Genomic DNA, 26,523 nt, shown 5'->3' on the forward strand with positions numbered 1-26,523 from the left:
AAATCACGAAACCGCGATGAGATACCGCGAGATATGACGAATGTCAAATTGATGTTGATAGGAACTGTCTCCATTATACATCAAGAACTTGTACGGACGTGATTCAGTCACCTTTGGCATCAAAAGTGTATGTTACAACGCGTACATTGAATTACCTCGACCCTTTGTAACCTGTCAGAACGATGTAAATTGACCATTTTACGGTGAAAGTCAGCAATAATTTGGGCCATTGTGTCATTTCCTCTTCTCCGCCCGTCTCATTTCAAGTCAGTAGTCTTCTTCTTTGCGAATCAGGATTCTGATTTGCTATTGATTTCATTAAGCTGATTCCTTGCAAGATAAAAATGCCATCTCTTAACGGAATAGTCCTTGCGTTGCTCAACCACTCTCTTGCATTATATCACAGAGAGTGGCCTGAACTTCGAAACTGGCTACACACTGGCCACCCATCGGAAACTGATACCTGGAGGCGACGTTTTTTGGGATGATTGAGATATGTAGTATCGAGGTCACTTGGGCTGATTGGGGAGTAGTATTGATGTCATATAGGACAATTTGTGACAATGCTGTTCACCCTAGTGCTGAACATAATGTTGTTTGCAGAATTATCTATTTGTGCACAGTGCATCGTGATACTCAAAGGGCAAGGCCAATTCCCAAGGTGGATGAACGTATCGGTTTGCCTTGAAGAAGTTCTCAATGGTTTATCGACTTGGTTGGCAATGAGAGACAGTAGTTTACGAACTTAGACCTTCCCGGCCCACGAACTAAGGTGCATCTATGATCTTTGAACTCGGGTCATCATAATGAACTTGCTTGAATGGGCCATCTCGCATCAATCATCAAATGGAATAAATAAGTCATTGTATGAATAAACAGCTGAGTATTAGTCAATTCGTTGCTAAATTATGGTAATATACTCCAGAAGAGGAGCCAAATTGTCGCAGCAGATCAAAAGGACAGCGTCCAGGTATATCGATTAATTTCATGGCCTCTTGGATTGTACCGCATGCCTTCAGAGCCTATTGAATACCTTTGTCCCAAGAAGAAACGGGAGTCCGTCAAGAAAGGATGTTGTCTCAAGGGCGGGGTCGCAGCCCGTTCGAGCTATGTCGCACTTTACAGCCGCCGATTCGACTCCCGCCTCGTCTCGTGAGATCCCTGCCGAACTCTCGCTATGACTCGCGCAGAAGCCACACCCACGTATGCTCCTGTCCTGCTGATTGCGATGATGATTTCCCAATTCACTCTGTCCATTGGAGTAGTCAGAACTGTACAGCGATGAGAGTCAGCCTAATTTCTTAGTTCTCTTTGCCTTGATGATAGTAATAGCAGTATTTAATTCACGTTATATATTCAAAGAAGCCTTGGCCATGCGCACTCTCCTTTCCGATTCCATCGTTGCCAAGAGATCGACGGCGCCTTCCATCATCTCTGCATTATGCCAACTTCGATGCCGCCGAGTAACACCCAGAGCCGTCTCTGGCAAAATCCAATAACTACATTGACATGATGTTAGGATAGTTGACTTTCCTTGAACATCATCGTATCAACTTCTCCCACATCCGGGTTGGAAGAAGCTATGATTTGGGTCTACATGATCAAGTGCTACATGATGAAGTGCTGTTTGTTACTTATGTCTTCAACTGTTGTGACCCACTCTACCAAAACTAGGCGCTTGTCGCATCTGAACTTGACAGGTTGATACGGACTTGTTGTTCATTTCCCTATTGCAGACCTTTTGTGAAATGTGACCAAATCAGTTTGTAATAGATTTCACAAAAGGTCTACAATAGGGAAATGAACAACAAGTCCGTATCAACCTGTCAAGTTCAGATGCGACAAGCGCCTAGTTTTGGTAGACCGAGTCACTGTTTATGATATCGAGCTTCCGGCTTTTCACTACATCTCCCTCTTAACCTTGACTTTGCAACAGGGGAAAACACAGAAAAGCGTGCCAATCTATCTTCAGCTTTCCGACATAATGATGGGAAACACTCAGAAACTGATAACTCAATAACTCAATAACAATACCATACAATATCGCGACCCGGGATCGCCACGGACCAGGAAGTTTTAAGAATCATTCGTGCGCTTTCGAATTGTCATGATGCCCTAATTCATAATATCATCGACCATGCACGCGATATATAAAGAACATATCGATGGCCTAGACAGTTTATTAGAGCAATGGAATATCATATCCAGTGAGTCACAGAGTTCAATTCAATTCAAGTAGGCTTTTTATATGATGTTGAACAAAAGTCTGAATCTCGACAGTGTGTAAGTCAGACTGGAACTAAAGCCAAGATAAAGGTAATGGCACCGTGCTTTTAGGAACTCTTTGCCGCTTTACAGGGCAGCAACGCTCCACCAGAAGCTGATTACTCTTTTGGCATCGTGCTGCCCTGACTGGGATTCATCAAACGAGCTTTATTCCCATCAAGAGATCTCGAGTCAAACACTGCAGCGATCAATATGGCGACCATCCCCTGGGTTCCACTAGTGACAGCGCACCTGCGGCCCACTGAACCAACCATGCACCCAGCGAAGCTGCCGCTTGTTCCGGACTACGCGCTTATGCTCACAGGAATTAGCTGCATCGCCTCGATCTTCGGCTGCGTGGTGATATTCTCGACTTTCTTCAGATTCCCAGAATACAGGTCAAACAGCCGAAAACTCTTGTTGTATCTGACTATTGCGGACATTTTCACTGCTGCGGGAAACCTTGTTGGTATTGTGAGGTACTACATCGTATTCACAGTCCATGGTAGTGTTGTAAGCGACTGCAACAACCAAAGTATCCTCTGCAGGGCGCAGAGTTATGTCACAACTGTCTCAAACTTGTCTTCATTCTTTTGGATGTGCGTCATAAGTTTTTATTTCATTGTTGCTGTCGTGAAGACAACAGAGACGGCGGAGCGGATAATGGTGGCTAGTCATGTGATCTGCTGGGGGCTACCAGGTAAGTTCATGGTCATATAAAGCCTCGTTTTAATCCTAAATTAAGTTGAGCAAATGCTGTGATCCCTTTGTATCACAAAAATGACGATAATGATGATGATGCTAATGATGATCACATCCAGATTGTTATTCAATTTCACTGCCTGTTAACATTTGGACCTTGTGAAATTCATAGCCATGGCATGTAATAAAACAGGACGAGATATTTCTGTGCTCTTTTTTTAGTTATCATCGTCTCTGTGGCCTTGGGGTTCAACATCCTGGGGGAAGATCTGTCCTACACCAGCGGTGGGTGGTGTTGGATCTCAGAGTGCCAACAGTTATCGAGAGGTACCAAGCTCGCGTGGATGCTGGTGACAGGAAAGTTTTGGGAATTTGCAACCTATATCATTCTGATTATCAACTATGCTCTGCTGAAGTTTGTGGTTTGGAGGCGGGTAAGTTGACATTACATTCACATATTGAAAGAAATAACAGAAGAACCCCTGTATCAAGAACACCCCGGCTTGTGACTGACTAATAATGTCCTTGATAGTTTGTGTTCCTCATAGGACTTTACCTCTGCAAATGCCTCAAATTAGATTTATAGGGCTCATGCGTCGACTAGTCAATGTAAACGACTGATGCGGTCGGCCACATTGTGAAGGGTTTTCTTCTGACAAAACTGGGGATGTCTTACCTAAACACGGCAATATCTTGTGAATCAGTCATAAAGACAGCCCCTGGCCCCGTTGAAACACTGAGGTTTCAGGGCATCTGATTGGCGAAAGCTAGTCAGATCAGTAAGAATGTTCTCTTCTGATCGTAAACGGAAGCAATCTATCATGGCTTTCGATTCCAGCGATTTCAAGGCAACTGGCCACAAGGAGCCAACTACCTCTCCCACAACGACAAAATGTTCGTGTTCGTTCCAATCATCCTAATCGTGCTGAGGATCTGGGGCACCGTCAAGTTTATATTGTCTTCAATCTACTTGGAGGAGAACGTTGTCGGCAATGACATCTACACCGGACAGCAGGTGTTGACGGTTTTACAGGTAATTGCGGTTTTTGACTGTTAGATGACCAGTAATACGGGGAATTGCTTCAAGATAGCAATAGTCCCGCAGCGGCAGTCTACTTACAGTATATTTGAGGAAGTGATTTGCATAACTAGTTGCGGCCATCTTAGAATTCAATCAGCCTCGTGACCTCATCACATCAGTATCATTAGACTGTCCAAACCGAGGCATATACTAGAACTGTTTCGGGTCGGTCTCATAAACCAAGATGGCGGCAACTAGCAATTGGCAATTTTGGAAAGGTACATATAAAGTTATTGGTTTGCCATAGTTGGTGCTTCTATACCAGTTTGCAGTAGTTTGCCGACTTCAATTCCTCTTGAGAAGACATGGACCCACAGAAATCGACCGACTTACCATGAGGATTGACATCCTTACCTATACGAGACGAGGCAATATTCTAACTGCAATTTGGCGTTTCGGTTTTCAGGGCATCGGAGACAGCGGTCAAGGCTTCTGGAACTTCATACTCTTTTGCGTCCTCACAGAAGACATCCGAAAGAAGGTATTCTCCAGGCACCGCTTATCGGACAATTACGTTTCTGTTGATAACAATTCTATAGGAAGCGTATCTTCGTCCGGCTCTGATACTGACGGGCCGATGTTGCAGCCTGGGCCTTCACCACAGCTTTCGTCGCTTGCCTCGAATGTTCGAGGGTATAACTCAATGAACAGCAATCACGTGACATAAGGTTGTGCCATAACTTCGGATATGGTCATAAAACGAACGATGGAACATTATCTTTAGCATTGGTAATACTTAACCTCCTGTTGAAGGCCGCACTCATACTATTTCCATGTTACCCATTGTACAAAACATCCTTTTCACATCTTGTCACGAATCAATACAGTACCATTTCCATATGTGTCAAGCTGCTGAGGAGGGAAATCCACCATTGCGATTTGGCGATATACATGTAGAGTTCATGTTTTCACTTGTGTCACTGTTCACAATTCATGCGTGTCATGAAGAACGAACGAGTCACTTCCAAAGAGCGGGCTACATACGATTCACGATATCACTTTTCACCCTCACGGCGATTTCACCAGCCTAAGTCAGTTAACTCGTGACAAGTGAATCATTACAAGTGACAACGTGAATCCTATATAACACCGGCCTATAGGTATCGCCAGTCACCTCACTGAGACAGATCATGGATTTACAACTCGGAATTAAGATTGCCGGCAAGGTAAAAAAGAGATGGTTTGATGGCTGGATGTCTATCTGTCCGTTGTCGATTTCGCCTGCTTTCATTTACCTGTAGATTTACATGTCAAATGATCAAAACATTGTCCTAAGCAATTAAGTAAATTTGAATATGCGTATGCATGAGTCAGTCACCAGGAATCACCTGCATGGTACGTGTTTTAATCTTCATTTTAAACCTTAACATGATTTAAATTCGCAATATTAGTTATACGCGTAACTTAATACTTTGACATTTATTTCACCCACCACGTGCAAGCAGTTGATGGTAACAACAAACGATATCCAATGAACACTACTGGTGTCTGCTTATACAAACTATACTTCAGTTTCACGGATGAGACAATTCAATCATTCGCGGCATGTCCGGCAATTCCAAGAAAACACGTTGCATTTTCCGTGGTTTAGCGAGATGACCTCGTGGAAAGGAATTAACTTTCCAGGATATCCTACCGCAAAGTACGAAATGCACTCACATAATGTGGTGTTCATTCTTCCTTCCGTTTGGACGAAACCAATCGATCTCATTTCACAGTGAACAATAGGTACACTTGCTCATAGGCCTTTTCAGGAACTATGGCCCGAATGAAGAACTATATTGCATGCACTTGTTATTGCTGGCTGGCAAATGAACATCCTTATGCAGTCCAGATAGAACCTGACCGCGTCCCTTAACAAGTAGAATTTACCACCTTTGAAAACAACAAAGCAGAATATGAGTGCGACACAGACAGTTTGAGTCCACTGATCGAAAGAGTATGTGTCAAGTATTTTTCCTATCCTTGAAGTACGACGACTCCTAGTAATAGTCATTCGACGGGAAGGCTAGTCTAGTCCTCTTCTGCATGGGTTCATCTCCATAATATCTCTTCAGAATCCTCGCCAACTCAGCCAGGCCTTTCAAATCGTGCATAGATCTACCCTGGAAATAAGTAAGTTTATTGTAAATCGAACAGAGTTGAAAGGAACAGTGCGCCGGTAAGGAATTCTGTATCTAACCCTATAGTCGTAGAAGGACTTTGGTGTTTTGAAGAACCGTGAAAGGATTTTTCGACCAAAACAAGTATATATGCACCCCGTAGAAGTCTTTCAGAGAAATTGAAACTCTTTGCCAGTAGTTTTTCTGAATTGCAAAACCATTCTGTGCTTTTCGTTATTGAAAAGCCTCAGCGGAGTACATTTTTTTGTGTTGGCGGAACCCCCCTTTTTTAGCTTTTTTCAAAACTTCGAAAACCTTTTCTAAGCTGCTGGTCGCAAAGGGGATTTTTACAATATACCCTTCCAAGTGGGTACAATGTCAACGGTACAATAAAACAAGAAATTGATTCAAATGTGAATGCAGTTTGGATGATATGCCCAAATACAGATTTATAAGTAACAATGCAACGGCAAGATAACGGAGAAACGTGAAGTCAGTCAGTGATCGCATACCTCGTCTCTGACACACATGGAATACGTTAGTCCATTTGATCCCAGCTTTAGGATCTCCTTCAGACCAATGCAACAGTTGACGACCTTGCAATGATTGTAGACAACCTCCTTCCCGAAATCATCTAGCCGGACCTCGCTCTTGTAGCCGATAGGACAACATTCTGCGTACGGGTCTAATGATCGGAGGTTCATGTTGTCTGCAGGGCCTCGGTAGTTTGCATTCTGTAGAAGAACCAAAGACATGGGTAAGTAACCTCCGCAAAACCTTATTTTTGCCTGGGGGTTGAACACAGAAAAAAGTTCAGAAAAAAACGTTTGCGGGAAACGGCAGCTAAAACCCTGGAAGCAATTACCTTGTCTCCGATGCGTCTCATCTCGCACATTTAGCAGGTGGAGAATCAACAGCTGACAGAACGAGCTAAAAAATGTGAACCGGGGAGCAAAAAGAGTGGAAAAGCTATTATCGAAAACAACCTATGGTGTATACTGCTATCTTTTAACGATGATGAGTTTAATGGAAGCCGCGCTAGTCTACAATAAATGAGTGGCGGTAGCGTAGCATTATTAGGCTAACCTTTCCGAGACATCTGATATCAAACGGTAGGACAAACTGCGCTGTCCAAATCTTTTTTGCAGTAATTGCCTTGCAAAAGATCTAAAACCTTGCCGAAACAAACTCGGTTCCTTGAATGACTTGCTGAGGGATTCGAAAATGATAAAGAGGATTGTTTTTTTTAGTTGTCATGAAATGATGAAATGATGAAAAAGTGTCCATGAAATAAAAATGCCTCAAAATCATCGATTAGATGGCAACGGTTGTTTCATTACGCCAGGCCCCCTTCAGGAGCGCTACGGATGACGCGCCCGTCTGGCTCCTCGCGCTGACCTACTTTAGATCGTGGCGCTTGCAGGATCATCACAGTAGGCGGGCACAGTAAATGGACGTAGCAGACTACCGAGTCCATTGAGCATTTACTCGGCCAGGGTAGCGGGCATCAAGGACATGTACTGTCTCAGATGTTTAGCTGATTCGAAGTTTGACCGAGAAGATAGGATCGATAAATGTAAGTTCAAATGTCTCTTCTCTCGTTATCCAGATCGACCCTCATACCTCGATCCATGATGATACAACGCGCACACCGAGAAGACTGTAGACACTGGTATAATAACGTCCTATACTCGTTGGTCATCTTGAGAGAACGCAAAGCCTATACAGTTCATTCAAAGCATGTACAGTAATATTATATGATGTAATTTATGCGGGCAAAGGCCTGGTCGGGATTTCCAAAGCGGGGGTCGCTTCTCAGAAATAAGGTTTTTCACGGTCAATTTTAATGATGGCTTTGGTAAATTTCAGTAGAATATATTCCACGCATTTGCACCTAGAATCCCCTTGCCACATTCAGAGTGGTTGAATACAGCTATAAATCCCGCCCAGGTTGATGTCCTGATCCTGTTCTGAGGAATTGATATTTTGGAGTCACACATGTAATTAATGATTTAATACTACACGTTTGCTACCAACAGTTATATCAAACGGAGTTTATAACAACTTCATCAACAGATGGGCTGAATTTTAATGCTTCCTGTCCAAATATCAGTTATGACATGCAGATATAGGTGAAGCCCGTATCTTATGCCCTCACATCACCTCTCAGTTAAGGGTGATGTGAGCATACCTTGCAATTTAGTTCAAAACTACAGGCCGGAATGTCGTGAATTTTAGCTCATGTAACTTCTATACATGGTAAGCCACCCAGGTATTCAAGATACCAAAATGACACTTTGCAGGTGTCAGGTTATTGGTTTTCGACACCTGTTTGCCAAGAAGTGAATCAGACCGGACCAACCTTCATATGGCCTAGGGTATGTAGGATACGTGTGTACCGAGTTAAACATAAATGATCATCACTGTTGGTGTCCAGGTTACAGGCGAACGTCCACTGAATGCCAGTTTGGCCTCTGTACGTTGGCTGGGAAAGGACAACAAATGATTTTTTTTCAGGAAATATCTCGATCGATGACCTGATATATAATAATAATAAATATTATCTCGAGCGCTCGAGATATTATCTCGTGCAATCGAGATAAATAACTCGATCGCCCGAGATGATATGTCGATCGCTCGAGATAAATAAATAAATCATGTGATGTCCTTTCCCAACCCCCGTATCTATGACCTTGAAAAGCAGGTCAGGTTAAATATCCGTTTTCATTAAGTTAAGCCATGGTATAAAATTAATGCCCATCCGGCCAGCAGTTGAAGACTACTAGCAATTTTTAGCTCACCTGGTCGAGCTTACATGTATTTCTTCACGTCTTGTCCATCGTTCAATGTCTGTCCGTCGTCTATTGACCGTCGTCCGTCGTCTGGTGTCCGTCGTCCGTCGTCTGGTGTCCGTCGTCAGTCGTTCATCGTTTGTCGTCCATTGTCCGTCATCCGTCGTCCATTGTCCGTCGTCCGTCGTCCGTCGTCTATCGTCCGTCGTCTGTTGTCGGTCAACACAATGCTGGCACGATTGCTATTTACGCTGTTTGACGGGTTGAAAATTGAACTAAAAACCCGAAGAACAGAACTTGGAAGGCTATCAACGGAATCTCGGAATTCTCGTAATACAATAGTCAGTCCTTTCATGCAACTCTCTGGTCGTGTTTCTAAATGTCATCTTGCTTTACGCTTCCAACTCTCTTTTGGTTAAGAGTGGAAGTGCTTCGCTCCTACTTTCAGCTCCTACTTCTCCAGCAGAGTGGCAGAAGCACATCGGAGGAAATCTTGGATGGAAGTGGATGAACAACATGTGGGAAGCGTCTTAGACAGGACACCGGATGGTAACGGGTCGCTGGCACGTTGGAAAGGAAACTTTGATGTAGCCTGTCGGTAGCGTGTTTGAAAGGAAACAATGGATGAAGTGGTCGGTAGCACGTCGGAAAGATCTTGATGTGGTAGCGTATTTGAAAGGATACTTGATGGTAGCTTGTCAGTAATGCAGCGTACAGGAAACTTGGATGGTAGCGCATCAGAAAGAAAGCTTCGATGGTAGCGTGTTGGTAGCGTAACGAAAGGAAACTTGGTTCAGCGTGTTGGTAGCGCGCCAGAAAATCATCTTTTGTTTCAGTAGCATGTCGAGATCGAAGTCGGTAGATCATCAGCATAACTCACTCATCACAATGATCAGAACTGGACGTGCGAATTCCCCAGCGAGTTCATAACTCCAATGATGTTATTTGTTCGACAACAGCATTATTTGTTAAAGCGCTAACTTGACAGCTAGGAGAGTCGTATTTCCCATTGGGCCAAGTAGTTTGGTGTCTGAAATTCATTATCAGCAACCTCATGGGCTCATGCATGGTACATGTAATCTTTCCCGTACCTTTGGGTTTTGCTGATTTAAATGTGTTTTCTAGTTTTGTTGACTTTTCATTGATCGTCGGGCTTCGGTTGGTGAGTTTCGATAGCTCTTTCCTTCTCAACACAGAGAAATTTGCAGATGTCTGATGATAATCAATTTTCAAGTTGTCCACTGACTTGACCTCATCCTCTTGGCACATATTTCACTTTCAGGTTTTACACTTCGAGCGTTAGATAAAGGTCGACGAGAGAAGGGATTGAAATATGGAGATTCGTAGCAGCTTTCTAAGAACATAATCGCAAAATTGTGTCTCTCAACGACAGTTATGCTTGGTTGATACGCCAAAACGGTGCTTTTCCACAATAGCAAGTTTCTGACAAAAAGGAGGCAGAATTAGCTTAATTAGTCCTCGATCGAGTTTGTTCGCCTGTCCATTTGAGCCTGAAAGTATCATTTTACCACGATATCAGCCGTTACAAAAGGTTTTGGCTAACTGATACTCTTGTACGGCACCCGGGCCATTGAAATACGACTATATATAGGCCTATGCGAACCAACGAACGGGAAATCATCTTTGGAAAGGCAAGTTTACTCAAAGAACATCGGTATCGGTCGGAACGCAGAATTAATCGCCTGGACGACATCTTTGAGGTGTTGCAGGCAGCCCGTTGGGTCTAATGTCATTTCAACTACACATGGTGCGCTGTGAAATCTTTCATCCAGGGGTTTTCTTCAGTATGTTTGTTTGCTGATATCACGGTTGGTGTCTTACAAGCACAGGCAGACGAGGCTCGCCAATCAAAACGATTTATAATTGGGGCTTAAATGGAGGGGTCTCTAATTACATACGTAAACCGATGGACATGTTAAGCAGATGCTTAAACCACATAGTGGCAGTTAAACCATAGCAACGTGCCTTTACGAGGCTATCTGAGGTGCATATCTACATCTTATGGCCGGAGATTAAGTCCCTTGACAAATATGGTCCAGGTAAATGAAAGTCCGTTCAGCCTGCTCCATTGGTTACATGTTTGGTCATTATTTCATCTAGTTGGCAGATAGGACTACCTGCTAGATCTGAGAAGCAGACTGATTTTGACTCACTTTGGCAGGCTGGCGTACTGATCGTGTTAGTTGGCTGATAATATAGAAATATGTTCCGCAGCGTGACAATAACTACCGTCCGTACGCAATGGATGGGACAGGTAAGTGAATAGACCATCAAGTCCAGGCCAGAGGGCAACCCGGGCGGGCGACTGGGTGTTTATCGTGTCTGTATAAGGTTTGACTGAAGGGAGGGGACTTACATGCCCAAATGCAAGCACCGGGTCCGAAAAATACAACACCAACATGATATCAAATACAAATTACAAAATATAAAATAATCACCACGATAAGAAACAAAACAAAACATGATTTTGTATCAAAAAATACTCACAGCTTTCTGTGATAGTGAGCAGCATATGGCCAGAAACCCAATAGCTCCGCAAACAGATCTATGTTGTCTTCGGTGGGACATCTTGAAATCCAATGAAAGGTTCCGTTTACGTTATAAGGTTAAGCCGTGTCCGTTCGAGAAGTTACCTAGCAGTTTTGACCGATACCGGCGCTCTCTTACTCTTTATACCGCGGTGCTGCTTTGCATCGTAATTAGCCGAAAAACTTTCCCTTTGCCGTGTTTTTTTCGATGTGTATACGCCAACACTCCTCAATGGTGAATGGGAGGCAGGGTGAAGTTTGCTGAGGGAAGGTGGCTCTCTATTGATATTTCTAAGCTATTTAGAGAAAAAGCGTCATCCGCCAATGGTCATATGAGAAAAACGAATCACCTTTCTTACTTTTCGTCTAGAATACTATATGAAAGTGCGCTCACATGAAAACGCGTGCCCCCTGTGGGTGGTGCGCTGTTATGACGTCAGTAAGCTAGGTAAATAAAGAGGGTGGGATCAACCCGATCCAAGCGATGACCACTTGAGAAGATGATATGAGATCACCTGACTCAATGTCACCACGGGACCTGCTCTGGTGAATCTCCGATTGAAATATCTCCGAAATACCGAGCCAGAACTATTTTCTCAGAGTGCGCACTCTTCCCTGCATGCTTGTGAATATTTTCAAAGCGTAAATAGGAAACATTCAACTTAAGGAATTGAACCCGAGGCGGAGGACCTTGGTTGAGTTACCAAGACACTCGAGGGTGGAGCTAAAATACAGTCCAAACCCGAGCCGACAGGCGAGGGTTTGGACGAAATTTTAGCTCCACCCGAGAGTGTCTTGGTAACTCAACCAAGGTCCGAAGCCGAGGGTTCAATTTCTATTCTAAAATACCTCAAACTTAAAAAGATAGGCCACGAAATAACTTGAATATGTGCGAATTTGGCAAATTCCATCCATCGCCTGCCCGGAGCGCCGGTAGCGCCGTTGTTTACATTATGTTACGGCAGCCCGTATAGGAAGTCCGGATCGGCTCGCTCAAGTGACGCTAAAATCCGCGCAAATGGGCTATTTGGAGCGTTTTTCTCAGCAAATATGTGTAGTGCTCATTAAAAAACTTAGGGTGGTTGATGCTTCCTTGGCTGATTTGTGTTTGAAGCAGTGTTTTGAGAGCCTCAAACTTCTGAAGTGAGCTGTGTGCATGGTTCCACATTTTAGTGCAACCCGAGGGAACTTTGGTAGAGCATCTTGGTTGCGTGTCCAAAACACTCCACTCTCAGAACGAGGCTTATGCATTTTCCATTTAAAAGTTGACTTTACGGTACCAAGGTATTTTAGAATTAATCACCACGACCATGTGACATCATTTTGCTATTGCAGACACACGACATAAGACCGGGGTTCTTCCAATTGTGAGATGGGAAGAGGCATTCGATTAGTGTTAAAGGAAGTAGATTTAGACTGAATGTGCTTTTTGGACTGAATGTACAACTTTTTTTGTACAACGCCAATGATGTCCACTCATTAAGGTAGAGCCATAGCATTTTAGAAAAATTGTTAACAAGGAATTGGCTTCTCTTACCAAAGTTTCTTATGTGGCCTATTTCTGTAGTGGGCGCCGATTGATGGTTTTGACCAACTTATAAAAGCTAATCCCATCACCCGACATTTTTAAATGTAGGCAACAACCGGCTGAGGGTTCCTTGATTCATATCATTTGACACTGGTCAAGCCGTTACTGAATAGATGACCAACAATGATACGAACACACCCAATCTGCCGTAAACTGCCTCCATATACAGAGGCAACACCAGTCGCTCAGAGGCAAAATACGCCTTTGCCACTGAACTTCGTGACTGGCAATACTTTTTTGATGTGATGGAGAATTGCCGGTCACCTACGCTTTTGACTGAAAGAAACTGACCTTCTTCTTTGCCGAAATTGATGAGGATATCTCGTGTCCAGTACTCTAGCCAAAAAGGTGTTTGCAAGTTCGATCAAGTACTTTTGGCATGACCTAGCCCTAGGGGGCTGAATGAGCTAAGACTGTTTCCATTATTAGAGAGGTTAGTTATGTGTGGCAGCTGGCTGTATATAGTCATGTAACTTTGAACAATGAACCAATTTGCTCCTGTCGGAACGTTTGACATGAAGGTGGATGCTTTTTAAATGGTGTGGTTTACGTATTTGTCGTGCAAAAACATCAAGTGACTGACCGCATTTTCATACCACAGATGGCGCTGTTGGATATGGTTCCACAATTTTATAATGCTGTTGCAAAACCTGGATGGCCCCCTTTATCTACTGAGAAGATTTTTGATATTAGATTCACTCAAGAGATGGCATACGATTCTTTTAGAGAAACTAGCAGGTCTCATTTGTCCTCCTTCCCTCGGGTAAATTTGCTAACCTGAACTTCTCTCGGGAAACGTGCAGATCCAAAACATATATGGGTTATGAGTGACCATGCGCAACTCCACCTGCGCAATTTCCATGTTTATAAAAGGAACAACAGCCGTGATAATCGTGTTGTTAATTGACTTGTTGGTTACTCGAACATCTGTCGCAAGGCGGAATCGAAATGAAGGAAGATGAACATGAGTCTACTGAAAAATATTATACGATTTATTTTGAAACCGGAAAAATTTAAAGATCACCCTTGTTATCTACAGATTGGGCTGGTGGCCTCAAAGCATAATTTATACACGAAGAGGGGAACTTATAAATATAGTTAGCAATACATGTATTAGCTATCACTTAATATCGAATTAGTGGGTTGAAATCCATTGGTTAGGGACACGTGACCTCTAAATATGACGTCATATCAACAGTAATGGTGGCCTGAACGCCGGAAGAAGACTTGTGCATATGCTTTTATTTAGAATTCAGAGAAGATAGGGAAAGATGATTATCTCATCTGCCGTAAAATTCGAAATGGGAATTTAAAGATATCATTTATTGACAATTACCAAAGAGATATAATATTCAACAACCAACAATTGAATTCAAAAGCTATATAACAAAATCCCAATCTATCATTGGCATTTTCTTCCAAGTCTTTTGTTAGTTTTGTAAAAACTCAAAATGACAGTACATGTAATAGAGAAAGCAAAAAAGTTCGAAAAAGTCTTGATTTCGCGGATTCAATGTGAAATACTTGACGTTTTGTTGTCCACTTTACTTTTCTTTTTTGTTCAGTGGCCACTAACATGTCCAGCATCATTCCGGCTATTCACCCATCCAATGACAAACAAGTATTAACCAATTACTAGTTAGATACGCTCACATACGAGTTTATTCAGTAGTTTGGACAATGTTAGATATATTCTCGAACAGTCTTGATTATGACTCCTTCAAATATCAAAGTATGTGATTATAATTTCATTCAACAAACTTTTATCATCGGTTGGCGTTCGAAAGAACTGAACTAACATTCAAAATTAAACCACAAAATGGTCAGTTACAATCTTCGTGATATAAACCTAATCAAGAAGTTGACCTTCGGTCCTTGCACTCATCTTCATTCTTTGTATAATACGTTGGTGTATGTTAGTTATGAACATGATACAAATGGATAACACCAGTCATCAGGACATCGCCCTCGTCATTAACTTACAAACTCGCCACCAGATGGCCGACTGTAAATGACAGAGAGGCATCTGGCGGAAGATTGTCTAACTAAATCTACGAACCAGGCAGCGTGTGCAAGGAATGGCGTCAAAGTCATCAACTGATACATGTATTCACGGCATCAGTCTTAGAGATTCAGTTCACTCTCATCCCACTATTACCTGGTACATATACATATGGTGATGAAATACATATCACCATTTCTGAATTGGTAAATTTCCCAAGCACGGTGGCTGTGCCTTACTGTTTCAATGGCTATTGTAACTGGAAGAAGTTTTAAGGCTCAACGAATTGCAGCATCGACGATAATCCTATAGATACTGGTAATGTGACTCGTGTGGTGTTTCGTCTCCATTTTAAAATCGTTCATACTTAAAAGTGGTCATAGTCGACCACCTTCAAACTCATTCGCTTTATTCTAAATTGTTGCAAGTCTGCACGATCGTGTTTATTGCTCACGAGACAAGACCAAAATGAAGCTTCTAGATCCATTAATAAGTACAGATTAAGGGACTTTACAACAAATGCTAAGAATCAAAACTGGTTATATTACAAAATAATCATTCATTATATTCTCAAATCATGGAATGAAGGTCATCCATGTTTACAGCACCTTTGTTTACATTCAAACTGACGCAATTCTAGAGTTTAATTTTAAAACACAGTGACGCAATAATTGGTCAGACTCAAAGTCACGCGAGTGAAATACCCTATCGAACGAGTCTCGGAAAGAAGACTTTGTTTGGGTTTCAATTTGCTCATTGTTAACAGGGGACTCTTTGGCCACGTGATTCTGACAAATTTGCAGTAGATAGACGCCTGGATAGAATGCTCTCCGTCCAAGAACCCCTTTTTTTAGATTTTCTACACTGGCTTTGTTATACTGTACATTTACGTCACAAAAACAACAACTGAGATGGAATCGCCTCAGCATCGAGTCGTTTGCATGGTTGAATATAGGAGGAAACACTGATTATATGTTTGAGGCGCCAACATACGACTATACTGTTGTATGCTTTCAATCATCTGGGCTGTTTGCAATAGCACAATGGGTTCAATCAGATCACTGGATTCGAATTGTCCTTAATGGCTTCTTCAGGGCTGACTTTGCTCCCATCCAATCTCGCAACTTCACGTGAGAAGAAGTTGCGAGATCGGACGTGGAGTTGTGAGATTGGACGTGAACAGCGTCATTCCTGAAGAAGCATTTCTTGACAATGGTGGAATTGCAAACAATATCCAGTAAATTCGAATTTAGTTATTAGATTGAGTTTCATCGTGTTATAAGAAACCTAATATTAATATTAGATTAGGTCCAAATTGATCCTCACGCTATGTACGTAGGTACGCAGCATCGCATCGTACACAGCACAAACACATAGACTTTGAATTCAACATTGGATTGAGATCAGCGAAATAATGCCCATTTTATCTGTCTCACACCATTGCTAATTCAAGTCTTTTAGCAACCCACTTAACACCTCCATTGGTTTACGGGATATTTCCGATACATTTTCACGATCATCTACTAACTTTTTTTCTGGTCGTTAGGTGGCACCCATATAGACGCTAACCTGTTTTACTAGTACAATAAAAATCTAAGTTCACTGACGTAAGTTAATAGCATCATCACAAATACTTAGAGGGAAATATATGTGGCTAGTGAAATAACACGGGTAGCAACAATTACAACGCCATCTAGCGGGCCATCGCCTGTCGGGCATGTGGTCTGTTAAAGGACCAAAGCACTGAGTAACAACAGTATATACTGCTTACAGACAGTCAATGTTAAACCTGACAATACGGATGTAAATGAAAGGGTGTCACTGGTCATGCACCTTAAATTAGTTGGTTATCAATTCCAGATGGTGTCGTAGGTGAAACATAGCACCATACAACTACACGATAGCCGAGTGAATCGTTGATTGCGTCATAAAATCAGTAATTAATTCCTCCTATTTCACATTCGTGACAAATATTAAACATAAATCAATCATTCACATACTGACCATATTTGGACTGGTTTCGTCTGGGGACCTACTAATGGCGGCCCCTTTATTAGTGGTGTCAATTAATATACATTGCGATATACAGTTATACAGTTTATATACAGAAGTGCCACCTTTTGGCGATTCCTTTAAATACGTAGGACTAGACATTTCCCGTAGTCGTTATCTATGTACAAGACGCAGAAATACATAACACCCAATATACATCTGCGTTCTTCTGCCAGGCTTTTTGCTGTCTTCGTCTGTCGTGAAACGATTTCTCCGTTACAAATCATGCAAGCTCTTAACTAGTCACATCACCAACAACATTGAAATCACTGCTCCAAATGCAGTTGTTTATTTTCATGTTTTCAACGGATTTGATATGGCCATCCAAGCTTGTGTTTATACACAGAGGAACCGGAAGTTAATGTTTTGTGGTCAGATTGACCCGTATTCGGATGTTATGTATTTCCGGTTGGAATATGGCAGTTATTTTCCAAGAAGTTTGATAGACAAGAGCAACTGTCGAATAAATAATAAATATACAACTCCAATAGTATGATACAATCTAAATCTGTTGCGTGGAATTAGTTCAAACCCGGCTGTAGCATCAATCATGTCCATGCCATGGCAGAAGGATCTACCCAATCTCCAAGTTTCGCCTTCAGTAACAGTTGCTGAGGAGATGCACCGCTTCACATGAACTTAGAAAATCCCCTTATCCAACTGGCAGGTCGACCACAACTTACATGAAAGTTGAAAGTTCCCCTTCTCAGTGGGCTGTTCGATATCTGATATGAATGAACGTTGAACGTTCCTTTTCTAGTGGACAACATTGGAATATTGACAAATAAGTCTGGATTTAAATGATTTCAACGATATGTTTGTTATGGGGACTTCGCATTCTCGACCTTGCTTCTGGTAGTAGTTTTGTTGTGTTGCAGTCACAAGCCAAGGAAAGATGGCGGATGCTGTCTGAAATGTTCACGATTTTCCCTTTCAACTGATAGTGTTGTTAGCCGAATGATATAGTTCGACGACTCTTGTCGAGTTTTTTTTTCATTGCGGTGATGTTGATTCGTTTGGACTCCAATGTTTTGGTGGTGCAGTAGATGTTAACAATCTAAATCCAGGGGTACAAACCATACTGAGTTCGATAACTGGCCCGAGTTCAGCAAAATTTGCCATGTCCGCTTACTTTTCTTGACCTGGCCGTGCCCCCTTGCTTTCCTTTCCAAAAATGCATCCCAACGTCATGTTATACAATTCGCCTCTTTCCTGACCATGGCCTCAAGCGATGAATCAAGCTCGATCGCTCGTGAGGCAACAAAATGACCGCCTGATGGGTTAAGCCTTCGATGTTTTCAACACTTACGTCGGACGTGACGCCAGACCCCGTACCTCTGTGAAGTTTGGCCACTGCACAGCAAGCGGCGGTCATCTGGAAAGAGGCGAATGAAGCATGCTTTTCTTACACATCTCTCGTTGGCTCTGGTTATGTGTTCAAGAAGTGTTCAAGAGGATTCTAGCCAGGTTCATAATCTTTTCGAGTTTTCGGTATTAACTTAAGATGAAGCTGGTCATTATGGCTAGAGCGGGACAGCTCTATCGCGTAGAGGACGGAACAAGAAAATGATATGGAACCGCTGCCACAGATACGCATTTCAATCACAGGAACTCTGGCCGTGTGCAAGTCAACTAGGTCGTGTGCAAGTCAACTAGGCCGTGTGCAAGTCAACTAGGCCGTGTGCAAGTCAACTAGGATTTTTGGTCTTGCGGGTGAAGAAAAAATAGTTGTCTTTTAACTACTCGATGTCACTTCATTTTCGCGTTAAGAGCTACACTTTGCCATTTTGCGGCATGAAAAGTAGGCAAATCACAGCCCATAATTTAAACTTGTAGACAGTTAGGCATGCCAGGGTTATGTTCTGGTTAAATACTGATGATTGAAATGCATATCAGTTGCTAGGTTTCCGAAGCTAATAAATAAACAGTGTGTTTTTGGATTTCGGCTACTGGTTAGCCACATTTCAAAAGAGTGCCATGTTTCATCGAAAAAGGCACTTAAGAATAACATATTGAAAGAGGGCGTTTTTTTCTTGTTTTAAAACCGAGGAATATTCAACTAATTTTGAAACGGGCCATGAGATTCTATCTTAGGAATATACTATTTTATTGAGAATATCTCGACACTCTCTAGAAGGGTGATTGGGTGCCGTACGGAGATCACAACGACACGAACACAAATATAACAATTGCACAATACTTAGTATTTTAAATTTAACATCCTTTCAAAATCAGCAGATATTAGGTTGGGTAGATTTATCTTACTTAGTCAATAACCATATTGAACTCTGAACTCGAAAGGAAGGTGATCACAGAAATTCTCAACTTGAATAATTCACCCCGCACATTTCAGTGATGTCACACACAGTACTAAGTGATGTCACACACAGTACTAAGTGATGTCATAGTGGTTTTGATGATGTCACACTGAGCCCTTGAGTTAAAACACGGGTTTATTCATATCACCCGGGCTATCACATCACACACGATCATGATGGCACGATAACCGTATCAGTCATGATGTACCGCTTGCTACTCTGTCACGTGGTACTTGATGCTCCGGGTGTCCGCAGGAACACATGGCGCCACACCTACGGCGGTGCTTGATGTCTTCATGTTGCATCCTGGGTATACCACGTGATTACCCCTCAAACCACCTCGAGTTCCACAGCTTCATAACGTATCCATCCTGTCAGCAAGTTTTTGTATGTATCACGGTGCCGCACCAAGGTCAACATACATTCCGAAGGTCAAGGTCAAGCTCACGACCTCTTGAAACAGAAGACGACCTATTCTTCCAAGCATAAACAACACAACGGCGTTCACATTATGCGTACTCCAGACATGTACAGGCGTTTTGATTATTCACTCACAACAGACATAAGTTTAGTATCCAATCACATGTGTTAAATGTTCTGACGTCACCACTTATGTCTGCTCCTTCCGTTGTTTTCACTGCGGCCATTGCCGTTTTGACGGCCATTGCTCGAGTTCCGAGATCCTCCATGACGATTCCGTGCCCTGTTTCGATTCTTTAAACCATTTCTACCTCGATTCCTATACCGGTATCTTTGCCGCCATCTATCTCTATTATTGTTATTGGGCCTATTTGTTATAGTATAAATATTTTTGCTATCATTTGTTTTAATAGTGGTCTGCTTCTCCTTGTCCTTGTCCCTGTCTCTGTTTTTATTACTATTGTTTTTTAGTTTTACCTCATTGTTACTGTTTGTCCCTCGCGTATGGTATAATCCCCACACGTGATCACATACCTCATATGCCTTGCCACTACCTCGTTCACAATGTCTGCGGCAAAGCATGCCATGTCTTCGCTCCATACGAGTCTTACAGAACGCACACATTCGCCTACAATTGCCTATGTGTGTGAAAGTCCGTGTGTTTTCCTTGTTTATGGCACTTAACTGTTTGCTGTATTCCGGTTCACTATTCACTTCCGTTGTCACAACCGGAAGTCGAGGGTCCTCTTCTCCGGGCCTTCGATCACGTGACTGCAAATATGCCATTCCAACTATGGCTAGCCACAGCACCTTTATCATCCTGGAATGAGACAAAGACAGAGAAACAATAAGTCATCTCCAAGCAGATTAAAGCATCTTTCCTCTGCCAGTGTATACTTCAATTACACCGCGAGGTTCTCGACATGGCAAAGGCACTAGACGATATCAGAATCTGAAAACTTGCAGTTGTGTTCATTTTAACCTAAAGCTGGAAAAAAATCAAAACATTGCACGCTAACGGAACAGCATTTCAGATGATTGGTTCAATAGTATTGCTTCAGTATAGTATAGGGAACTATATCCAACCTCCTAATGATTCATGTGACACGGACGTATGAATCAAGTATAGGAGAGTTCACCTTGAAGTTTCAATTAGAATGTTCAGCAGAGTTTATAATGACTTCTATGAACCAACTTTCGCGTTGATGTCTAAACTTCAAAACTGTCGAACTGTCTTCGTCCAATCTAAATATCATGTAACTGATCTTCATGTACAGTTGCTTCAGAAAATGCAGAAGTGATTCCAAGCTGTTTTAGCTGACATGGTCTTGAAAAACCAATCAGTTTCGCCAAACTCCATCTGCATCGGTCCATAAAAAGTGACTTAGAAACTTAGTCAATTTCGAAAAAGTATTAAAATAGAAACTACACTTTCTGTGATGACCTTCACATACTTTGAATAAGGAAGTCTGGTATGCCAAATCCATTCACTCGTTCATCAAGAATGCTATAAAGTAGGCGCTGAAGTGTTTCCGTTGCATGCTATGGGTTCGTATCTTTAGAGTGTCGTCCTACTACTAGGTGTTGGAATTTGATAGTGTTCTTAGAAAGTGAATGCGATGATGAAAGCCTCGAGTGGGTTTTCCGAGTAGGCTGAACGCACACGTGATAATCTTTGGCGGAAATCCCAACGAGATTACAGGTGGAAGGGTGTTGCTTTGCCACCAGTCGGACACCATATTTTTCTTAAGCATGGTCAAGCAAATCATATAGTTGTAGGCTTAATTTTGTTTGAGTTGTTCGGTCCTGCTTCCCTTGATTAGCGAATGCTAACAAGAAAGACACGTTTCTCTTTGTCCTCCTATTGGAAAGTCATGGTCTAGCTGGCTTTTGTATTGAATCACCGAGGAACATTTAAAAACATTACAGCAGTACCATATCATTATCGTGACGTCTCAGATGTCTTTCTTACTTATAGTTAAGTTATATTTTATCGTTCACTTTAAACCGATGGTGTTCGAATGTTTCTGTCAGTGTTTCTGAGAGTTGTTATTAACACGGAATGCGGATCATGCCGTCAGTTTGACGATAAGGCTGAAGAATGCTTAGTTAACATAGCAGTTACAGGCTTAGCAATACATTCCCAAGTCAAGCACACCTCGAGTGCACGGTAACATAAACCAGAGATCTACCATGAACGAATTCGCTTGGGGTCTTTTTCCCTTGACCAGCTATTGGTCATGTTTAGGCACCAAGTCAGTGATATCAAGAAAATAGATGAAGACGAGACTAGTCTTGGGTGATTCTTGCAGGCACAATTCACTTGTGGACAATGTCTATAAGCCGTTTTTCAATATTGACGAGAAAAAACTGACAACTAAAAACATATTGGTTCGTTGTTTTCCATGTTATCGAGAATCGTGATCAGAAATACATCACTCACCGTAGTAGTGTACATTGACACTTGTGTAGTCTCGGCGTTTGGTTTGAAAGTCCTTGGTGAGAAGCTTATACATCTAACAGATTATTTAGTCCATGTCGCAGATCAGTTTACTACTATACGCGAATCGCCATAATTGTGTAAGTAGTCGAATAGTCTTGTGACTTGGAATTGTGAAGGAATTCCAATTTTATTTTGATGATCGGGTTTTACCTTAATCAAGTGACCACACTTTTAATTTATCAATTGAATTATTGATCAGGCGCTGGTATTTGTTTTGAAATCGTGTGATTTGTTTGTAAATTTTCCTAGTTCTTGACACTAGATTGTAATAGATAAGGCACGTTTTCCCAAGTTTTCCTCATTGTCTTTCCCAATTAAAGCTGACATGCATGTATAAAAAACCTATCGGCCAAGTTGGAAAACACAAACGCCCGACCACCAAACGACCAACTGCAGTTGAAACATGATAGATACCCAGCCACTGGTCTCACTCGACTGCACAAACAACAGGTTCATTGACGATACAGGTCACGGAGACACTCGGGTGTAAAGAAAAAAATAAAATCATTCCTCGAGCGGGTTCGAACTCGGAACCCTCGCCACTTGACCCTTGCCGTCTTACCCACAATGCCATGAAGCCGTTGTCGTGAATGAACATATTTTTCAGTTTTTCATTTCACGCACAAGCTTGACAAAATGGCGTCTTTTGTGCTATCTGTTTTATTTTCAGTTTCAAAGTGGCCTTTAAAATTTGCCCTGGTACAAAATTGGTAAAGTGATTCATAAGATACATAATCAGGAGATGAACATCACACCCTGTGATGATGATAGGAGCACGCATCTATATTTCGAGTTTTAAAGATGCAAAACAATTTCTCGCTTTGCTAGTATTAAAACCATGCGAGTATTGAGGAACTGTCTAATGAGGTGGCAATGATCGCGCCATGTGCATCAGTGCTCTGTTGGTGAACACGGTGGCGCCACTGCGGCCTGCTTGTAGTCTGTCAATTCTGAGGTCGTTGGAAACATGGCTGACCGGTCGTTCAAAACATGGCGGACGGGCGTCAGCGTTTTCTAACTTGGCCGTTAGGGGTTTTATGCATGCGTGTCAGCTTTAAGATTAAAAAAATCTGTGCCAGAAGGAAAATATTTGGCAACAATTCTATAATCAGTGCAATCGTGTCGAGTCATACCAGAAATAGAACGAAAGAATATAGACCACAATTTATTAATTGATTAAAGAACTATCATAATTTGATGATGGAAGCTAAGCTGAAGTAGTGATAGGTATACAGATTAAAATCAAAAATGTACTTGGTTGAGAAGCACGTCTGAGACTATGCTTTTCTAAGAGCCCCAACGAACCATTCTCAGCGGCGATGGCTCACCGCTCAATGAAAGTCTTTGTTGAATATCTATTCTTATGCTCTTGGCATTTTAGATAACCCCATCATCTCCTGTTGCCTATGAAAAAAACTCGACAGAAAACACCTGGAGGTGAGGTACTTGTGGATGCTGTCAGTCAGGCATGTGGAATGAAACCTCTACTCAGGTTCGTTCGGAAGTCTGAAAAACTTCCTGTTGACCGTCACATCACAAAGAGACATTTGGCCAGTGTTTTCTAGAGCAGGATATGACAATATATATTATGTAAATAATGCATTGGGTGGGACTGGGGATGGTACTGGTTGAAATATGAATGGTCGATACCGAAGGATTGGGATCAAGAAAAGTCCTACACGAAAAGTCCTAAACATGTACATCAACCTTATAGTACGCGCTAGTACTTATCAACCTACACCTCTCAACCCATCTCTTGGCATTATTTCGGCCAGTTAACGAAATATCGAATTCATAGTGAATCTACAGACTTTGGCAAATATTTCTATGAAACATCTATACGGAAATCGTTTAGAAAGGCTATGCGAAAAAGGTAGATAAAACATCGCGGTACTTAAATATCTCTGAAGGGAATTTTCTTTACCAAATCAATGGAGCTTCTAGGCCATTTTTTTATAAATTTTTAAAGTCAATTGTTGCCTGTGGAGTACGTTTAGAAGTGCATTCAACTTCAGTCAAATAGTAAAGCTGGCGTTTCTTTCAAAGCTATTCAAGGCATCCGAACCAACAGGTGCAAAGATTCAAACACCCGATCAAAACATTCTAAAGTAATTTGCGAGCCTGTCGAATTCATGCCCTCTTGAAAAAGGTGTTTGATGGTAAACAGTCCATCAGCTTAGAACAACACTGATGAATAACTTCATTGGGTTCAAATTCCGCTGAGAGAATCAAAGGTTAAACGGTGAATTAATAGAAGTTAATCAGCTGGTTTGATATTAATTGAATCTAATGTGAAGTTAATTTAATTTGCTATCCCTGCTTATTGATCCTAAGCAACAGTTACTTTTCAGCTCTAAATCTCAAGGAAATACTTCAAGGTCAGTGAAATACCTTACTCGGCCATCGAGCGAAGCCAAAAAAGTAAAAGACTTTGCACTTTAATCTAAATCCGTCTCCGCAAGCGTTGATAAAACATGCTAACGATATTCAGAGGTGACCTTCACGATGCTACAATGACGAATTCAATTGCATGACCACTGATAGAGCGGAGAATTATAATATTGACGAATTGATTTCACGTCTGAAAATAAATTTCACATTCTTGGTGCTACAAGCAGCGGCTCAACGTGACCATTGGGGGTATTAACCTCTGCCCTGCTAAGCCACAACCCTTCTTGTCCTCTTCTTTATTTTTTATAATCCGTTTACCAAAGCCCAAGGTCACTGAGGTATTCAGCAGCCTGACTTAGTGCTCAGATTTCAGTCTGCCCAATGTAAGTAGTAACATTATAGGGGACTTCCAAGTAGGCAAAAACCATTATCCGCTAATGGATCTGTCTATTCTTCTGCTTAACAGGCTAGCCATGATCTCTGCTGGAGAGGCCAGCAGCATAAGAGCTTATCCACAGATTCATCGCATAGAGCCATGTTGATGGTTGGCTGTGAGTGATTGGGTTAAGATATTGCTTGTTACGGGATCGTGACACGCGTTACTGTTTCCCTCCCAAAATCTTATGATCTCAGAAATGTTCATTCATTATCCCCTCAAGGGCGTTGTTAATTGGTTGGCAAATCTTGCCTCCAAGAGGCCAAAAGAAGTGTCTCTTCCCATATGGAAGAAAGAAGGTTGTTTTTTCCTTGTTATTGAAGTTAACAAGGTCATTATTGACATTATGATGAGTCTTAACACGACTAAGTGTTGAACCAATGATCTCCAGGCCGTGTTTCGCCCAAGCTTCTCATCACTGATCCGCCTAACGAATGCTTACTTTCCATCTGGCCCAGACTGTAGTGTTGACTTTGATCCAGTACGGTGTTCGCCTAAGATCTGTTGAATTATTCTCCTCACAGCCCACCAGGACAAGCGTTGAATACGCTCCGAATCGACCTTGTCGAGACAGAGATAAGAGAAATGTGGTTCGTCCCTCCAGCTCAGCATTAACCATTGAAGGGAAATGGGTCAATCTTTGAAAATAGGCTTTGCTTGGGTTTTTAGGGAACAAATGTCAGCTTTCTTTCAATCCCTTTAACGCAATTGATGTGGTAAGAAAAAATATATGTTAAGATATTGTGAAAACTATAAAAAAAGGTATGCCAACTCTTTCTGAAAAAAAGGTTCAGTATACATTATGTGTCCCCATATCACAACTCTGCCTGAGAAAAATATTACCCTACCTCATATTCGTACTATCCATGGGGCCAGGAAGCGGCCAAAGATTTTATCAAATCGAAATACCCTGGTGACAAGGTTAAAGTATGATTGCTTATTTACATCCTGGTTAAATCACGACAGTTACATCGTTCCTAAGAGACCTATTTTTGTCTCGCCTAGTTTCGCTGATGTATTTTGGTGTCATCGATTTTTGTGTTGAGTCTGTGTTTGAGTTAGCAGTGACACGCCAAAAGTGTTCGGTCTCCTCAGGGAAACCATTACCATGTATATTCTTGCAAAACCAATAAAGGCTTGTGTTAACCTGACTCTTGGAAGTGGCTGAAAGAACTGTTAATATTATTGGCGGTAGGTTGTGGGTGAGAATTAGAAGGCTACAAATGAACACTGCCTAATCTGATATCTTGGAATGCCGATTCATGTCGGATCCAGATCAGGCATGAAAGGGCATCTCCCATGAACTAGTAGAGAGTCTGTAC

At 41.9% G+C, this 26,523-nt stretch overlaps 2 protein-coding genes and 1 long non-coding RNA gene across 3 annotated transcripts in view; 1 reads left to right on the forward strand and 2 right to left on the reverse strand.

Moving 5' to 3' along the window:
- The first annotated feature begins 2,093 nt into the window (after window positions 1–2,093).
- On the forward strand, window positions 2,094–5,945 carry LOC135497298 (G-protein coupled receptor 157-like). Its single transcript, XM_064787076.1, has 4 exons — window positions 2,094–2,965; window positions 3,190–3,401; window positions 3,806–4,000; window positions 4,455–5,945. Exons 1-4 carry the CDS (start codon window positions 2,479–2,481, stop codon window positions 4,713–4,715), a joined length of 1,155 nt encoding a protein of 384 aa, XP_064643146.1. The 5' UTR covers window positions 2,094–2,478; the 3' UTR covers window positions 4,716–5,945.
- Window positions 5,946–6,030: 85 nt separating this feature from the next.
- Window positions 6,031–11,828, reverse strand: LOC135496572 (small cardioactive peptides-like). Its single transcript, XM_064785934.1, has 3 exons — window positions 11,451–11,828; window positions 6,663–6,884; window positions 6,031–6,153 (listed from the first exon to the last, which is right to left on the reverse strand). Exons 1-3 carry the CDS (start codon window positions 11,529–11,531, stop codon window positions 6,031–6,033), a joined length of 426 nt encoding a protein of 141 aa, XP_064642004.1. The 5' UTR covers window positions 11,532–11,828.
- Window positions 11,829–14,050: 2,222 nt separating this feature from the next.
- The window catches only part of LOC135496889 (uncharacterized), a 33,025-nt gene continuing 20,552 nt past the window's right edge, over window positions 14,051–26,523 (reverse strand). The window contains exon 2 of the long non-coding RNA XR_010448731.1: window positions 14,051–20,691. This is a non-coding gene — a long non-coding RNA (uncharacterized LOC135496889). The remainder of the gene's footprint in view (window positions 20,692–26,523) is intronic.

Source organism: Lineus longissimus, chromosome 12 (assembly GCF_910592395.1).
Source record: "Lineus longissimus chromosome 12, tnLinLong1.2, whole genome shotgun sequence".
Classification (NCBI taxonomy): domain Eukaryota; kingdom Metazoa; phylum Nemertea; class Pilidiophora; order Heteronemertea; family Lineidae; genus Lineus; species Lineus longissimus.

Coding starts and splice junctions, on each gene's coding strand:
- LOC135497298 (XM_064787076.1), top strand. CDS start 2,479: ATGGCGACCATCCCCTGGGTTCCACTAGTGACAGCGCACCTGCGGCCC. Junction 2,966..3,189: donor GATCTGCTGGGGGCTACCAG/GTAAGTTCATGG, acceptor CTCTTTTTTTAG/TTATCATCGTCTCTGTGGCC. Junction 3,402..3,805: donor AGTTTGTGGTTTGGAGGCGG/GTAAGTTGACAT, acceptor TTTCGATTCCAG/CGATTTCAAGGCAACTGGCC.
- LOC135496572 (XM_064785934.1), bottom strand. CDS start 11,531: ATGTCCCACCGAAGACAACATAGATCTGTTTGCGGAGCTATTGGGTTT. Junction 6,885..11,450: donor GCTCACTATCACAGAAAGCT/GTGAGTATTTTT, acceptor GTTCTTCTACAG/AATGCAAACTACCGAGGCCC. Junction 6,154..6,662: donor CCATGTGTGTCAGAGACGAG/GTATGCGATCAC, acceptor ACTTATTTCCAG/GGTAGATCTATGCACGATTT.